This window comes from Arachis stenosperma, chromosome 9, assembly GCF_014773155.1.
Source record: "Arachis stenosperma cultivar V10309 chromosome 9, arast.V10309.gnm1.PFL2, whole genome shotgun sequence".
Classification (NCBI taxonomy): Eukaryota; Viridiplantae; Streptophyta; class Magnoliopsida; order Fabales; family Fabaceae; genus Arachis; species Arachis stenosperma.
The window spans coordinates 8,731,646-8,749,987 of record NC_080385.1 but is presented as its reverse complement, the minus strand read 5'-3'; the positions used below and the strand labels follow the sequence as shown (position 1 = coordinate 8,749,987).

Sequence of the window (18,342 nt, the reverse complement as noted above, 5' to 3'; positions counted from 1 at the left end):
CACGCCTTATTTAAGTCGGTGTAATTGACACACATTCTCCATTTGCCATTTTGCTTCTTGACTAGCACTACATTTGCTAGCCATGTTGGATATTTGACTTCTCTGATGAAGCCGGCTTCTAGGAGTGCCTGTATTTGCTCTTCCACCGCTAGAGCTCGTTCAGGGCCAAGCTTGCGTCTTTTCTGTTGGACAGGTCGGGATCCTGGATATACCGAGAGCTTGTGGGACATTAGCTCGGGGTCTATCCCGGGAATGTCGGAGGTTTTCCAGGCGAAGAGGTCAGAATTGTCTCTTAGAAGTTTAGTCAACCCTTGCTTCAAGGTTACCCCTAGGTTGGCTCCTATGTTGGTATTTTTTCCTTCCTCTTTGCCGACCTGTATTTCCTCGGTTTTTCCCCCTGGCTGTGGTCGCAACTCTTCTTTGGCCCTTGCTCCACCGAGTTCTATGGTGTTGACTTCCTTGCCTTTTCCCCTTAGGTTCAGGCTTTCATTGTAGGACTTTCTTGCCAATTTCTGGTCCCCATGCACCGTTGCTATCCCCGCTGATGTCGGGAACTTCATGCAGAGATGCGGGGTAGATACCACTGCTCCTAATCGGTTTAGGGTAGCTCTCCCGATTAGGGCATTATATGCTGACCCTACGTCGATGACTATGAAGTCTATGTTCAGAGTTTTGGATTTTTCTCCTTTTCCAAAAGTAGTGTGGAGGGGCAGAAAACCCAGTGGTTTTATTGGCGTATCGCCTAGCCCATACAAAGTGTCGGGGTAGGCTCTCAGCTCCCTTTCGTCAAGCCCTAGTTTATCAAATGCAGGCTTGAAAAGGATGTCTGCTGAACTCTCTTGGTCCACTAGAGTTCTGTGGAGATGGGCGTTGGCTAGGATCATGGTTATTACCACCGGATCATCGTGTCCGGGGATTATTCCTTGCCCATCTTCCTTTGTGAATGAGATGGTGGGAAGGTCGGGCGATTCACTTCCGACCTGGTAAATTCGCTTGAGGTGTCTTTTGCGAGAGGACTTGGTGAGCCCCCCTCCCGCAAATCCGCCTGAGATCATATGTATATGTCTCTCCGGAGTCTGTGGTGGTGGGTCTCTTCTGTCCGCATCATCTCGCTTTCTCTTTCCATGATTGTCCGACCTCTCCATGAGATATCTGTCAAGTCGGCCTTCTCTGGCCAGCTTTTCTATCACATTCTTGAGGTCGTAACAGTCGTTTGTTGAGTGACCATATATCTTATGGTACTCGCAGTAGTCACCGCGGCTCCCCCTTTTTTATTCTTGATGGGTCTGGGAGGCGGCAGTTTTTCAGTATTACAAATTTCTCTGTATATGTCCACTATGGAAACTTTTAGAGGAGTATAAGAGTGATACTTCCTGGGTCTGTCGAGACCGAGGTCTTCTTTCTTCTTTGGCTCCCTCTCCATGTCTTTTATCGAGGGGAGGTGTCCAAGTCGCCAGCTTGACTCTCTCAGTCTGACGTTTTCCTCCATGTTGATGTACTTCTCAACTCTTTCTTGTACATCACTCAAGGAGGTGGGGTGCCTTTTTGATATGGACTGTGAGAAGGGTCCTTCTCTGAGCCCATTTACCAGCCCCATAATGACTGCCTCGGTGGGCAGATCTTGAATCTCTAAGCATGCTTTGTTGAATCTTTCCATATAATCTCGTAGAGGTTCTCCGGCCTCATGTTTTATCCCCAGGAGGCTCGGTGCATGCTTTACTTTGTCTTTCTGAATGGAGAACCGCATTAGGAATTTTATCGAGAGGTCTTCAAAGTTGGTGACCGACCTTGGAGGGAGGCTATCGAACCACTTCATTGCTGCTTTCGATAAGGTGGTCGGGAAAGCTTTGCAGCGTGTTGCATCAGAAGCATCAGCCAGATACATCCGACTTTTAAAGTTGCTTAAATGATGCTTTGGATCTGTGGTTCCATCATAGAGGTCTATGTCGGGGCTTTTAAAGTTTCTTGGAACTTTTGTCCTTATTATGTCCTCACTAAAGGGGTCCTCCCCTCCTGGGGGTGACTTTTCTCGGTCGCCGTGAGAGTTCCGACTTTTGAGGGAGGATTCTAACTTTAAGAGTTTTTCTTCCAACTCTTTTCGTCGTTCTATCTCCTCTCTTAAGTGCTTTTCTATTTCCCTTTGTCGCTCCCGCTCCTGTTCTAGTTGTTCCAAGCGACCTTGGTGGCCATGGAATAGCCCCATTAGTTCGGTTGCATGGGGTGGCCCATCCTTTTCCGATTCACGCCCCTCTGAGGAGTTCATCTTCGGATTTTTAAATCCGGAGGTGCCTTTCCTATGTTGGTCGTTGGTTCCCTGGTGAAGGGTTAGGTCTGCGTCATTGTTTCCGGTATCTAGATTCTCTTGTTCAGAATCTGATGCCACATGACCATCTTCCTGTGACAAGTCCGCCATTACTGGTTGATCTCTCGGCTCCCCGGCAACGGCGCCAATGTTACGTTGGGTAACTGGAGATTAATGGGTTGGACAAGTTTAGCTGGCCCAATCGTCTGAACGATGAGACGTCCAAGTGAGTTCGCGATCCAAAGCCCCCGTCCGACTTGTGTAAGGAATGAGGGGTGGTACCTGCAAGGACACTCCGATACTTAAGTCAGCAAGGGTGCAAACAGGCTTAGAGAGTATTGGGACTTAGAGATACCTGAGGGGTGTCAGGTATTTATAGTGGTGAACCAATAACCACCGCTGAAGTAGTTCCATCTTTTAAGGTGGATAACCGTCCCTTTATCTTAGGGAGGTTGAGATATGGCTCCTGGAAGTGGGTAGAGAGATTTTAGGGGCAGTTACTCATTTGAATGAGTGGTTATCTGCCAGCTAATCTTCGTCCCCGACTTCTTTAGGGTTAGTCGTGATAGGAACCGACTTCATAGGGAGGAGGTCGGTACAAGGCGAAGCTCGACCTTTTTGGGTTTGGCCTTTTGTTGGGACCTGGGCCTTATCGTTGGGCCATGGTATGAACAGGTATATTTTAATTTCAATTTTAATATTAATGCAATTAAAGAATGCCATGTTGCACATTTTGATTGTCAAATTAGTAATTAATCATTGATATTGATAATAATAAAATAAATAGAGTGGTTGAAGGAATGAGAGAAATAGAGAAAGGAAGAAGGAGTAGGGGATAACTCTTTAATTTTTGAGGGAAAGATTTGATTTCAATTGCAATGAAGAAGTGACATGTGGCACATTTTAGTTGTAAAATTTGTAAAGAGGGAGAAAGAATTCTTTAATTTTAGAGAGAAAGATTTAATTGCAATTACAATGAGAGAGTAAATTTTGGTTGTAAAATTAATAAGAAGAAGACGAAAATTCCTCAATTTTAGAAAAAAAATTTTTGATTCTAATTACAATAAAAGAATGATATATGACACATTTTAATTATAAAATTAATAAAAAAATTACTTAATTTAAAAAAAATTTTAATTATAATAAAAAATAATATATAACACATTTTAATTATAAAATTAAATAAAATTAGATATATATAATATAATAATAAATTAAAGGTAAAATATCACGTTATATTTTTTCCTATGTAAAAAAAATTGAGAGGAACATTTCCAAATTTTTGAGTAGCTCATGGTATCATTTATGCTCTCCCCTTCTCTTATATGATTAATTTAATGGGCACCACTTACATAAAGTTGCCAAAAATAACTTTTCCTAAAGATGCCTACGTGGCAAAATCTAAGCCATATATTCTAAAACCACACTTCTAACTACATAACACTTAAAAACCGTAGCTCTTTACAAGAAAAGCGTCACCTAATGGAAAAAAACAAATTAGAAGATTTAAGAGAAGAAATAATTAAGCTATCAAAATTAATAGATCAAAAATTAATGATTTTAACTAATGTCAATTGTAATGACACGGAATTCTTAAAATCAATACAAAATGATTTTTCTCAAAACCTTTATTTTACTATAAGTTTTATTGAAGGACTTCAAAAACCTGAAAAAACTTATATTTCACATGGAGTTTCTAAAAAATGTTATCATGGAGACGATTATCCCCATCTTCATCATACTTTTAATCCACAATTAAATTCTATAATAGACATGCTTGAAGAAATATTAGTTTCTCTAAAATTTCAGAAAAATAAAGAAAAAGAAGAGCCTAATATAATAAATAAATTTGAACAGATTCTTGATAAACATTTCCAAAAAGAGATTCCTAAGAAAGAAGATGTCCAAAATAAAATCGATACAACAAATCTAAAGATTAGACCACCTCTAAAACTATGAATATTGATGAAAAATTAGAAGAAGTTACAATGCTTTTTAAACAATTAAAAATGGCTCAAGAAGACAATTTTATGGAAAAAGGTTTTCAGATTAAAGAAGAACCAGATATTTCTGAAAGAGAAGAATATGTTTTAGACTATTCAAGTGATGAAGAACCAGTACAAGTAAAAGATGAAGCTGGAACATCTGGGATTAATAATCAAACTCAATTTAAATGGGAAACAGGTTTTGAAAATTATGCCTTCAAAAAAGGATTTATAAGCAAAAATTCAAAATATACTAAAATACCATCTAAATACGTTCCTAAAATTCAAGAACTAGAAGGAGAAAAAATGCTTGATCTAGATTGCAAAAAGAACGAAAAAGATATTTTCGAAGATTGGATGAACTCTTTTCTATTAGAAGCTTATACAAACCCAAAATTAAATAAATTATCTGAAATGGATATCTGGAATTTCATAGGATTCCACACAAAAGGAACTATAAGAAATTATATGTTATCAATAGATAATAAAATAATAGAAGAATTAGCTGAAAAAACAACAGCTTATGACAAAATAGCACACATAATGAGGATTCTATACAAAGAATTTTTTGGAAAAAATGTCATAAATCATAGAAAAGAAATTTCTGAAAAAGAGTATTTAGAGGCAAAAAATCATTTGGCCAATATTCAGATATTCGATCTTTGCTATATAGAATCCTATATTTGTGAATATAGAATATATTATTATAAATTAAAAGAAGAAGATAAAAATCATTATCTTAGCATGTATATCACAAAACTCCCATATCCTGCTAATGAAATTATTATGGGAAGATTTATAAGAGAAATAAATAATAAAACAATTGAAAATAATTTCGGTGGAGCAACTTTTGCTATAAGAGAGGAAATAAAAGAACGCTGTATGCAAGAAGCTACTCAGAAAAGATTTAATAATATAATTAGAATTTGTTGTCAAGATAATGAGGAAATTCCTCAAAAATATGGTTCTAATAAAAAAATTCGGAAATACCATCCTTATAAAAATATCCAAAGAAAAAGAAAATATCACTTTAGAAAAAGAAAATATTATCCAAATTGGAGAAAAAAGAGATATTTTAGGGAAAGAAGTATCAATAAAAAACAAAAGAACTATTGCCCAAATAAAAAAAAAAACTGTAAATGTTGGTATTGTCAAGAAGAAGGACATTATGCAAATGAATGTCCAAAAAAGAAGGATAAAAAAGCCCTAACTAAACAACTGGAAGTTGCAAAAACTTGTTTTATGGAACCTCTAGAAGAATCTGATGATGAACTAAAATATATTTTTGAATATGTCTCAGAAACAGACTCAGAAACAAACTCAGAAACTGAGTAATAGCGCTACGTTTATTACTGTAAAAATTACAGAAAAATTTATTAATGCCTTCATAGACACAGGGGCAACAAAATGTTTTGCAAGTTCAAATATAAAACTTAACTGGAAAAAGCTAGAAAATCCACTAAGAATTAGAATAGCCGATAAATCTATACACAAAATTAATTTAAAAGCAGAAATGGTTGAAGTCTTCATTCAAAATTACAGATTCATTGTTCCATCTATATATAAATTAGAATCTGGAATAGATTTAATTATAGGGAATAATTTCCTAAAGCTATATCACCCTTTTATCCAAGAATTAACATATATAGTTTTAAAAGCCCCATATGATTCCTCTCTAAATCAAAAGGCAAAATTAATAAAAATCCCAACTACTACTATAAACGAAATTCTAAAATTTAAAATATTTTCAATTTTAGAAGAATGTTATTTGAACCTATATTTCCAGATAAAAATTCCAAAACATGACCTTGAAATCAAAATAGAAGAACTTTTAAATGAAGTTTGTGCTGAAAATCCTTTAGATATTAAAAATACAAACAGAGAATTAATAAGCATTAAGCTAAAAGTTCCTACAAGGGAAATAAATGTTCCAAATAGAATTTCCTATTCAGCTAGAGATAAGGAAGAATTTTCATCTGAATGTAAGGATCTTTTGGATAAAGGAATTATAAGACTAAGTAAAAGCCCTCATGCGGCCCCAGCTTTCTATGTTGAAAACAATAACGAAATTAAAAGAGGAAAACGAAGAATGGTTATTAATTATAAAAAAATGAATGAAGCAACCATAGGTGATGCTCATAAGCTCCCAAGAAAGGATTCCATTCTAGAAAAGATCAAAGGAGCAACTTGGTTTTCATCGCTCGATGCAAAATCAGGATATTGGCAACTTCGTTTAGACGAGGAAACAAAGAAATTAACTGCTTTTACTTGTCCAACAAAAGAATCAACAGGAGTATTACTCTACGAATGGAATGTCCTACCATTTGGACTAAAACAAGCTCCAGGTATTTATCAGAGATTTATGGAAGAAAACTTAAAAGATTTAAATGAATTTGTTCTAGTTTACATTGATGATATACTAATCTTTACAAAACAAGATAAAGAAGATCATCTTCAAAAATTACTAATTGTTTTAGAAAGATGTAAGGAAAAAGGTTTAGTCCTTAGTAAAAAGAAAGCTAAAATAGCAAAACAAGAAATAGAATTTCTCGGATTAATTCTATCTACTGAAGGGAAGTTAAAACTTCAACCAAATGTTTTAGAAAAAGTAGATTTATTTCCTGATAAAATGGAAGATAGAAAATAATTACAAAGATTTTTAGGATGCATAAATTATATTTCTGATCAAGGTTTTTTGAAAAATATAACAGACTATACTAAAAACTTATTTTCAAAAATAAGTATAAAAAAGAATTGGAAATGGGAAGAGAAGGATAGCCTGCAGATTCAAAAAATTAAAGAACTTTGTAAAAATCTTTCAGAACTTTATATTCTAGAAGAAGATGACTATTTAATAGTAGAAACAGATGCTTCAGACAAGACCTGGTCAGGCTGTCTAAAAGCTAAAAAAGCTAAAAGAAGCTTAAACAAAGAAAAAGAATCACTAGATTCTAAACATTCCTCAAAGGAATTACTATGCAGATATATTTCTGGAACATTTACACCAACAGAACAGAGGTATACTACCCATGAAAAAGAAACTCTAGCAGCAATAAAAACTATTAAGAAATGGAGGATTGATCTACTTCCCAAGGAATTTACATTACGAACAGACTCAAGTTATTTAACAGGTTTTATTAGATATAATTTACAAGCTGATTATAATCAAGGTCGTCTAGTAAGATGGCAAATGTTTTTATTACAATACCCGATAAAAATCGAATACATTAAAGGAAATAAAAATATTATTGCAGATACATTAACAAGAGAATGGAGTTCATTGTCAACACAATGAATCAAGAAATCCAGAAGCTTGAACAAGAGCTTGAAAGGTGCAATCACTGTCAGCAGCTAAGAGCTCAAATTCAATCCATCAAAAAGGCCATGGAAGCCATGAAAGTAACCCAACAAGCACCATTACCCACTCCAATACCAATGCTGACAACACCATCAGAGTTCAACCAGCTAAGCGTGGTGGACCAGCCACAAAACTCAAAATCAAAACTAATTTTTTCTGAAAAAATTCCTGAAAATAATACTCTGGCAGAAATAGTTAAAAAATCAACACAGGACAAAAAATATTATGTCATTTATAATGGTCCAATGAAAGGAGTCTATGACGATTGGGCTAAAGCAGCCCCATTCACCCACCAGCCCAAAACTATTCACAAAGGAGGATTCTTAACAATAGAAGAAGCAAAAGAATCCCTCAGAGAATATGAAGTACTCCACCCAGAGCAAATTCTAAGAAGAGCTGACAAAGCTCCAGCCCAAGTCCAAAAGACTCCAGTCCAAGTTCGAACAGGAATGCTGAAAAATATTCCCACAAGGGCCGAAATAAATGACAAGAAAATGGTCTGCAGATCAAACTGTAGAGAAACCCTTAATCTGGTTCTAAACTGGACTATAGACAAAAGAGCAATATTGGGATATTATCCCATTAACAAAGAACAGCTAACGAAGCTGGTAATCTTCCCAGAAGCTTCACCCTCTGATACATATCAGTTTTTCCAATACGGATTAATTGATACAATCCTAATTTTTGACAATCTAAATATTATTAAAGAATTTCCTGCAGGTTTTATAGATGCGGTGAAAAAATTTAAAAATATGATTGATGCAAGAGAACCAAGGGATATATCCCTAAAATTTACAAGTAGTCAGCCAATCTTCAATGAAGAAGGAGAATGTTTGATCCCAGCATTTCAAGTAGTTTTCATGTCAGTCTTCCCAGGAGATTTTCAACCAATAGAACAAGTTCAAGATCTATCAATTTATAGCGACGAAGGAAGATTGGCCAGCACATTGGCAAGAGTCTTCGAGAGAGCCCAAAAAATAAACAAAGAATCTAGAACAAGAATAAACTACAAAAGCAGAAACACTCTAATTGTTTCTAGTAAGAAAAACCAAATTGAATAAAGAGAAATGAGACTCCTAGTGGATTTTGAATCAGCATTTTACAACTTTTCTGGATTACTGGAAAAACTTCCTGACGGGATAAGAAGGAATCTATGCCATTTACTAAAAGACAAAGAAGACCATAGGTGCCAGCTATGCGCCTCAGAAATGTCTGAAGAAAGCAACAATGCTGAAGACCCCACCCACGTGGGAAAAGATGAGGATGAGACATCTGAGTCGTCCATCAACATTATTGTGGAATGACGTAAGAGCTTACGTCACAAAAGCACCAATAATGTAGTTGGTGCAAACTAAGTGCTCAGTGACGCATGCAATGACGTCACAAGAAGGGTAAGGATGGGAATTGTCCATCAGACCCAACCATTATAAATAGAGTGCTAAGTCATTTGTTAGAGCATCAGAAATCGGAAAGCAGGAAGCTTAGAGTACTCACAGGCCAGAAGGGCGAAGAGGAAGTAGCTGAGGCGATTCTGGAGTCTGATCCATTAGAAAAATAATTCTAAGAAACTCCCCTCTGGAGTTAATTTGTAGAATCTCCCCTCTGGAGAGAAAACACCTATTGTAAAATAACATTAAATAAAAGTTCATCTCCAGAAAGGTACATCTTCATCTCAATCTTTTTATATTATGAATTACTTAGAAGATTTGGAAATAACTGAAGAATCTGATTATTATAAAATAACTGCTTTACTTGATAATGAAAAACAAGCTATTTTAAAATCAGAACTAGATCTCAAGGCAAATGAGAATTTTAAACAAAGCTTTTTAAAAGAAATTTTTAATAGAAAGAACATAATATATTATGGAAAAATGCAGTTTGAAGCACCTGTAAAAATAGAATCTGCTAATGGAGAACTTGAAATAGCTCTAATAGATGAAGAACAAATAAACGAACAAATAAAGAAAATTAAAGATCAACAAAAAAGATCTAAGATCGGATGGATTCATATTAGTACTATCCAAGTTTTAGTAAAATCAACATATATGAAAGGAATTAATTCACCAATAAGTTTAGCAATTTGTGATAAAAGAATTATTGATCCCACAGATCAAATAATCGGAATTATTCATGGAAATTTGGCAAATGTAAATGTTAAATTTAATACCCATATTGGATATGCTATCCCCTTATCAACAAAGAATTTTGATAGATCTATAAGCTTAGCTTATAAGTTTCATAGACAAAGTTTAATGGAACAAAATGACGAACCTTTTTCAATTACATATGCAATAAACTATGCTTTAACCAATAGTCATCATAGTATAGAATTTAAAAACAAAGAAGGAATTTATATTGATGATTTATTCCAGAAGGTTGTTAAAACTGAAACACCAAGGCGCAAACCTATTGAAAAACCAGTTTTATTATTAAGGGAACCATCAAGAAAATCGTGTTCCTCTAGTTTTCGAATAAGAGAATCTAAAATTAATAGTCCTTTAAGCTTATCCCATTTAAAAGACAATGAAAAAGATTCTGAAATAAGAGATTTGACAAAAAAGATTGAAACACTAAATGAAACCTTAAAAAACAAGCTATGACAATAAATAAAGAAGAAATATATGTATCTTATCAAAATAAGAAACAAGAACTCTTTGAAAGAAAAAATCATTTGAAATATTTAAAGTTTTCTGAAATAAATCAAAGAGCTTTTGAAGCCTTAGTATTATCTTATAATAATCTGAAAAAAGAAGTCGAAGAATTAGAAAAAATAATAGAATCTTTAGAAAATAACAATGAGGCTATGGCAGAAGATGCAGAAATTTTAATATGAAAGATTTTCAAAAAAGTCTTTTTTCTTTAAAAGCAATCAAAAGAAATATGAAAATAAGGATAATGGCTATTGCTATAAAAATAAAAAATCTGGCAACTGAATCCTCAGATTTAGAAGCAGAAATAAAAAAGGTAAATAGGAAGATAATTAGAACAAGAAAATTAATACAACGTTTTAAAACTAAAAAATCAGTCAAAAGTCTAAAAGAAAATATTAAGAATAAACAAATTTATCGTGCTCGTAAACTGCACTATCTCCACATACAAAATATGATTGCATTACAAGCTTTTGAATCAAGAATACATGTTCAAACTATTCAAGTAATACAACCTCTACAGGTTGAACCCCTAGAACAAGCACAAATTGAATCTGAACAAGAATTACAAGTTCCTTTATCACCTTTACAAAATTTTATAATCTAAGAAGCATATAAAATGCCTGGTTTAGCAAATCAAACATTACAAGAATTAAAAAATGATTTAGATCTTCAGAAAAGCCAAAAAAGATATTATAAAGTAAGATTACAGAATAGTAATATTTATACAAGAAATAGAGAAGAAGTAGAAAAATTCTGTAAAAATTGTATAGAATGCATATCAAGAGAAATAGAAAAGTTGTTAAAAGAAATAAAAGATTTTAATAATGCAAACCCAACCCAAGAAAAATATTTCAAAAACCTGCATTAAGAAAAAATTGGTATCAGAGCCAAGTTAACGATTAAGGATAACATTTTCTCTTTAAAGCAACACTTTTAGTGACACGCTTTTAAATCAATAACAACCACAAGATGGAAAACATCTTTACAAAAAGTTGATTTTGACAACTTTACGGAAGCATCCCCCTAATTTAATTCCGTATCTTTCTTTACTCATTTCTGTGTGTAAGTGTAACCCTATGTTCTCTCTCTCTCTCTCTCTCTCTCTCTCTCTCTCGATTAGATCTTGCGGAATGGGGAAAGAGGGATTCTTCTCCGTACGATACTTTCCTCTCCCATCACTCTGCCTTCTCTCTTTCTTGGTGCCTCCGTCGCGCTTAATCCCTTCTTCTCTCTCTCTCTCTCTCAGATCTAATAAGGTACCCTGTCTTTCTCTCTCTTCATTTCTTTTTTCTTTCCTTTTTCTTTTCACTGTGCTTCGAATACAGCTCCATTCAATACCTTCTCGTTCTTCTATTTGTTAAGTTATGGCTAAAGACTGTTAGAAACCATGATTTTAAACTGGGGATGCGTGTTCTGTTTTGCGATTCCGACAATTTCTTTCGGGTAATGTAATATCAGGTTCAAGGGAATTTCTTTGTTTCTTGTATTGTATTATTGTCTTTATAAATTAAGAAGATATCACGTTAACCCTGCTTGTGAACTGCATTTCACTTAATATGGCTGCTACTATGCCTGGTATTTTATTGAGTCAACGCGATAATTTAAGGTTCATAGATTACATACTTTAGTCCAATTAGGGGGATATCACCATTCAGGGTTCATGTGTAAGTGAGTTAGCTGGTGAAAATATTTAGTTACAGGTTATTTACTTATGGATCTTATAGCACTAGGCAATAGCAGATTAATATTGTCAATTGATGAAGACTTTCTTTTGTTTAGTGGTTATCTAATAAAATTCAACATTGTACAAAGCAATTTAACCAGGATGTGTTAATTGCATGCATTGGTGGATGATGAAACCTGATTGGAGAGTGTGTTTTCTTAAAATGCTATTTTGTCATGTCACCTTTGAAGTAAATAAAAAGGTTTGATTGTTCAATATTAAAAAAGGAATGAACTAGTTTTTGTTAATTCCAACACACATGATATGAGTATATCATATGAATTTGGGCTATTTTTGTTCTGTTTGCTTTGTGCCTGCTAAAACTTTTACAGCTGCAGTGTTAGGGTGAAGTTTTGCTCTCTTCTATCAAATCTGTTTTTCAAACGTACTTATTTTGTGTCTCAGCTTACTTCGGTGAAATATTTGCGATGGCTGATAGCAATCCTTCCTCTGGATCACCTGGAGAAACTCAGAATCCCATACCAGATGGGAATGCACCTTCTGAAAGCGATCTTGCACTGGACAATCTAGCACAAAAAGTTCAAGAATCCCTCTCCCTTGAAAGAAGGCATAAATTTTGGGAAACCCAACCTGTTGGGCAGTTCAAGGATGTAGGGGACACCAGTTTGCCTGAAGGCCCTATTGAAGCTCCAACTCCCTTGTCAGAGGTCAAACAAGAACCCTACAACCTCCCTAGCCTCTATGAATGGGTAACTTGTGACATCAACTCCGATGAGATGTGCAATGAAGTATACACCCTTCTTGCAAACAATTACGTGGAGGACGATGAGAACATGTTTAGATTTAACTACTCAAAAGAATTTCTGCGCTGGGCTCTTCAACCTCCTGGTTACTTCAAGAGTTGGCATATCGGTGTCCGTGTTAAGACATCCAAGAAGATGGTTGCCTTTATAAGTGGTGTTCCTGCTAAAATCCGTGCTCGTGATGATGTTGTTAATATGGCAGAGATCAATTTTCTTTGTGTTCATAAGAAGCTTAGAACTAAGAGGCTTGCTCCTGTAATGATTAAAGAGGTGACCCGGAGAGTGCACTTGGAGGACATATGGCAGGCTGCTTATACTGCTGGAGTGGTTCTTCCGACTCCGATAGCAACCTGCCAATACTGGCACAGATCCTTAAATCTGAAGAAGCTAATCGATGTTGGGTTTTCACGGCTTGGTGCACAAATGACAATGAGTCGAACAATCAAGCTTTATAAGTTGCCAGAATCAACAGTCACCCCAGGTTTCAGAAAGATGGAAATCCATGATGTTCCTGCAGTTACTAGACTAATTAGGAATTATTTGAGCCAGTTTGTCGTCGCACCTGATCTTGATGAAAACGATGTGGAGCATTGGCTTCTTCCGAAGGAGGATGTTGTTGATAGTTATCTTGTTGAAAGTCCTGAAACTCATGAGGTCACTGACTTCTGCAGTTTTTATACGCTTCCTTCTACAATCCTTGGAAATCCAAACTATTCAATTTTGAAAGCTGCGTATTCCTTCTACAATGTGTCGACAATGACCCCCTTGCTTCAACTGATGAATGATGCTCTCATTGTAGCAAAACAGAAGGACTACGACGTTTTTAATGCATTGGATGTCATGCAGAATGAAACCTTCTTGAAAGAACTGAAATTTGGACCAGGTGATGGGAAGCTTCGTTATTATCTTTACAACTACCGGATAAGGAATGGGTTGAAGCCATCAGAACTTGGCCTTGTTCTTCTGTAGCTTAAAGTTTACAGAAAATTTATTGCAATTTATGGATTTTGAATTACAATCATTTTGCTGATAGACTTTGTATCGTTGGTTGCACATGATGTTAGACTTCAAATTTTGCCTGACTATCTGAACAAAACAAACACATTAGACACCGAATTTTCATGGTTACGAATTTTATACCGAGTTATGTCTTTGTTGCATAAACCTGAAAGAAAGCAGCAGTGACCTATCTGCTTCAGTTCATGCCTCTCATCTCCATCTATATTTGTTTCCCTGCCTTTGCTCACAGCTGATTTATTTTCTTTAACTTTCCAATTGTCATGACAGGTTTATTGTCTTAGTTGGCTATGAATATTTCCAGAACAGATTAAATATGCTTTTAGGTGGATGCAAATATTTCTTAAATGATGATGTACCTTCAGAGTGTTTACATAACATTACTCATCGGAAGAAGGAAAGAGGGGAAGGGGGAAGAGAGAAGAAGGGGGGGGAAGAGGGGGGGCGTTGGAAGGGCACAAGAACCATCATGGTTGATATTACAAAAATAAACATATTAGAGATAGAACAAACTTCCAGACAATGAAATATCTGGGTAAACTGTGACCTATTTACATAAATATATATGTTATTTACAGGCATAAGCATGATCCGAATTCCCTACTTTTATCACTATCACTTAGAGATGACAGCTAAGACAAGACAAGACAAAAATACAGAGATGGAGAGAGAAAGAAAATTCGTATCCCTTGCTCTCTACCTTTCAACAAAAAAATTGACAGATTGTTGTATATTCATATCTCCAGCTCCACACACAATTTCTTATTTTTCTCTCCATCTCTGTATTTGTGTCCTACGATAGCTATCAAACACTACATAATTGTAGAATAATCATGCTAATAGAGAAGCAAGAGAACCTCCAAAATTGACACATCAGGATACAACAAAATAAATAGAAAGGGAGGCGATCATACTTAGTACCCTCTTAAAACAAACCCTTAAAGTATCCATCAATCATTCAATTATTATTGATCAAAATGAAGAAGCCTCCTGCGACAAGTGAAGCAAAAATGCACAAATTCACTCACGTACGTTCCTTCGCGCTATCATCTCTGTATGCTTTGGCCTTATCAATAGACTTCATGGCTTCTTCAAATGATTTCTGAGTGCAACATTAACAAGTAACAAAGGAGTATTTCAATGTTCCAGCACAATACAGTTCTCAAAGGGAATTTCCAAGAAATCAATAATCCATACTAAATACTTGTTTTATCCTTGTAAGCAAAATAGTGTTGTGTCAACACAAATAATAAAATTTGATAAATAAAAGGCAGAAGGTGTTTCATTGCCATTATCACACATATTTCAAGTTTTTCTCCACACACTTTCTCAGTTAAAGAACGTCAATTTGTGTTGCTTATTATCATCATCAGATTAACTTCAATATAAAAATCAAGATTTAATATTTTGGCTCAGTAACATATAGTTTATACTTGTCAAAAGATTATAATAGAAATTTCAAAAGGAAACAGGATAATAAAATAATTGAAAGGCTATATCATTGTGCTGGGATATCTGGTCACCAAAATTGGAAGATGCTACTATTGTCACCACTATGATTCATCAACCTGATCCTTCTGTTGCTGTGGGTGATTCCTCTCAAAATGACGAAGATGCCAAGAATCGTCCGAGGTATATGAATTAAGACTTGGTTAAAACTGTTATATGCCTCAACAAAATAAGAAAGGTATTTTGTTACTTTTGAATTGTTCTGAGATTTGGTTGCTTTTGTTTATCTTCTCTCCAGGTACAATGCAATGGTTTTAGAAGCTCTGTCAGCTTTGAAAGATGCTAATGGATCTGACCTGAATGCCATTGTTAACTTTATTGAGGTCAGATTGTTTTTTATCGTACTGTTTTCAATACATCCATAGTTGATTGAAATGAATATGAGATTATATGTTATATAGATGTTGTGAAAGATATGGGGTGGGAATTTTTGGCATATGATTAGGTATCTTAAGTCCCCTCTTAGTCTAAGAAGAGAGTAGTAAACATTCCTTAATTTTTTGGGGGAGGATGAATGAGATTGGAAACACCAGAGACGCTCTTAACATCGAATTTCTCATTGTATTCGTGTTTTTTGTGGGTGGGGGGGGGGGGGGGGGGGGGGGGATGAAATTTAATATGGACTGTCCATTGTCCATATTGTTCTGTTTTCAATATTCTCGCGTGTTATGTCAAATGCAGCAAAAACACAAGGTTCCTCAGAATTTCAGAAGGGCATTGAGCACCAGGTTGAGGAGGCTTGTTAGTCAAGGGAAACTTGAAAAGGTTTGTCCTATGTGATCCTTTTACTTTTATAGTTATTCATCTTGATTATTTCAACTCATGCTTTTACTGTTAGATGTATAGTTCCCTCAATATATTTTTGTTCCGCACTTTGTATAACCCATTGACCTAAATTACTCTTTAGTGTTGAGACTGCTCTCATGCCTCCTAAGAAGAAATTTCACATATCTGGGCTGAATGATTTCAGAACTTGTTTTTGCTCTATGTGGATTTGTCAACTCTCTACACCGAATGCAGGTACAAAACTGTTACAAGATTAAAAAGGACTATTCACCTGTGCCAAAATCACCAGTTGCTGTGAAAAAGAATGTGTGGCCACAACGGCAACAACCACCACCACCCCCCGAGTTTGTGGCATCTAATGAGACAATAAAGGAAGCTGCTGAAACTGCAGCCTACAGAATTGCCGAGGCCGAAAGCAAGTCATATTTAGCCGCTGAAGCAGTCAAGGAGGCAGAACGAATTGCACGCTTAGCTGAAGATGCTGAGGCGATGTTACAGCTAGTACAACAGATTTATGATGCTTGTACTTCAACTCAACTATCCTACCTACTAAATAGTGAATTCTCTAAGTTGATTTACTTATCACTGCTTTTGGGTTCATAAGCACTGATCTTGTGGGTTTTACCATTGCAGGTTCGCGTGGTGAAGCTGTCATCTTGGCATCTTAAGTTGGGTCTATCAATGGACTCCTGGATTTTGCTCTCTGTAAAAATAGTTGTTCATATATCGAATTTCATTTCTTGAAGCTGCACTTAGGTGATGTTTATATTTAGTAACACAGTTCACCGATTTTGCATCCGAACTCGAAGCAATATACAAACTAATATGAAGTTAGTTTCATAAGTTAACCACTGTTCATGTATTTTGCAAGTAGACTTCTTTGGACTTAATTTTGGCCTTCATTAGTTTAGAGTAAAAAAAAAATTTCAAATTTATATGTTTGGCCAATGAAGAAAACACCATCGAATGTGGAGTGACAAGTTAGCTTTTCATACTACATTTAACTTTCGCTTACCAATTTTACCAGTCCAGACAAGTTAGTTTCATATATTTGTCAAATTATCAAAAGGTTATACTAAGCCATATGAAGGAAACATTTAATTACATGAAAACAAATGAAATTGCATCATTAGAGATTTTGGTGATGAAGGTGGTGGTCTTGGGTGTATTTTTTTCTCTGTTTTTTTTTTTTTTCTCTTTCAAGTTTTATTTTATTTCTGGGTGGTGGCTGTTGAGATTGATGGGTTGGGTTGGAACCTTGGAGGTGATGCCATGGTTGTGGTTGTGGTTGTGGCTGTGGGCAGATTGGAGAACTGTTGTGAGTTTTTAAGACCTTGATATAAATTAGAAGGGGTTTTGTTAAATTTAGATAATATATCTACATTTTAGAAATAAAGGAAAAAAGGTTTGAAAAAAAAATAAGTATTCCCATTCTTAAACATTTTTCTATTGTTTTTTTTTTGGTTTCTTTAGTGCTCTTGTTGGCATGTTTTCTAATTTTTACCACCAAATTCACTATGGAAGAGATGGAACAATCTCTTTTTCCTCTTCTTCTATTGCATTGTTTTCTTTCTTTTTTACCCCTTGTGTTTCAATTTCTGTTCGAGCCAAGTAATAAAGTGTAAATTTGTGTGTGTGAAATTTATAGATTAAAATATAGCCATAATTTTGTACATGTTTAAAACCCACAAAAGTATAAACAAGACACCCCAAAAATGACCGGAAACAATAGAGTATGGACGGTAAAATGAATAAAGACTAATGTGATTGAAGTTGGAAAGTCTAAAAAACTAATTTGATCAACGAATACAATTTGGGAAGGGAACTTTTCAGTTGTTGAAAAAAATTGAGGAAGTAAAGTGATAAGTTTTTTAAAATTATGGTCCACTTTGTTTCGATAGTATAAATTATGCATGTTACAAAAGATTTATAAAATCAAACTATCTTTATAAAAAAAAGTGGTAGGTTGACAAAAATTTTTGGCTAGAAAGACCAAGGTATTTGTAGATAAAAAATCAAATAATAAGATTTTTAATTATTATTTTTATATAAAAAAGTATAATTTTTATTAATAATTAATTTTAACATTTGTTATCTAAAATTTAAAATAATTTAACGTGTATACTTTTATATTTAATTAGATGTTAAGTCTGTTACATAGAAATAATTAATTTTTATATTTGCTATTTAAAAAATTATATTTTTTCTCTCTGTGTATATAAAAATATAATTAGATATTAGTATAAA

The 18,342-nt window shown here is 34.7% G+C and overlaps 2 protein-coding genes across 3 annotated transcripts; both read left to right on the top strand.

Annotated features, from left to right (window-relative positions):
- The first annotated feature begins 11,363 nt into the window (after nt 1-11,363).
- LOC130948461 (glycylpeptide N-tetradecanoyltransferase 1-like) lies at nt 11,364-14,101 on the top strand. 2 transcript variants are annotated; one of them, XM_057877204.1, is made up of 2 exons: nt 11,364-11,552; nt 12,425-14,098. In XM_057877204.1, the coding sequence occupies exon 2, from the start codon at nt 12,448-12,450 to the stop codon at nt 13,750-13,752; it is 1,305 nt and encodes a 434-aa protein (XP_057733187.1). In that variant the 5' UTR covers nt 11,364-11,552; nt 12,425-12,447; the 3' UTR covers nt 13,753-14,098. The 2 variants fall into 2 exon arrangements, with proteins under 2 accessions (XP_057733187.1, XP_057733188.1); XM_057877205.1 differs by lacking the exon at nt 11,364-11,552 and adding an exon at nt 11,591-11,739 and having other exon boundaries at nt 12,425-14,101.
- A 1,718-nt stretch (nt 14,102-15,819) lies between these two features.
- On the top strand, nt 15,820-16,698 carry LOC130949005 (telomere repeat-binding factor 4-like). Its single transcript, XM_057877847.1, has 3 exons — nt 15,820-15,870; nt 15,991-16,074; nt 16,330-16,698. Exons 1-3 carry the CDS (start codon nt 15,820-15,822, stop codon nt 16,696-16,698), a joined length of 504 nt encoding a protein of 167 aa, XP_057733830.1.
- The last annotated feature ends 1,644 nt before the right edge of the window (nt 16,699-18,342 follow it).

Bases quoted from the DNA above. Each gene is read 5' to 3' on its own strand.
- LOC130948461 (XM_057877205.1), top strand. From the start codon at position 12,448: ATGGCTGATAGCAATCCTTCCTCTGGATCACCTGGAGAAACTCAGAAT.
- LOC130949005 (XM_057877847.1), top strand. From the start codon at position 15,820: ATGAATGAGATTGGAAACACCAGAGACGCTCTTAACATCGAATTTCTC. The intron at 15,871-15,990 runs GTATTCGTGTTT...TGTCAAATGCAG, and splicing joins TTAACATCGAATTTCTCATT to CAAAAACACAAGGTTCCTCA. The intron at 16,075-16,329 runs GTTTGTCCTATG...CACCGAATGCAG, and splicing joins GTCAAGGGAAACTTGAAAAG to GTACAAAACTGTTACAAGAT.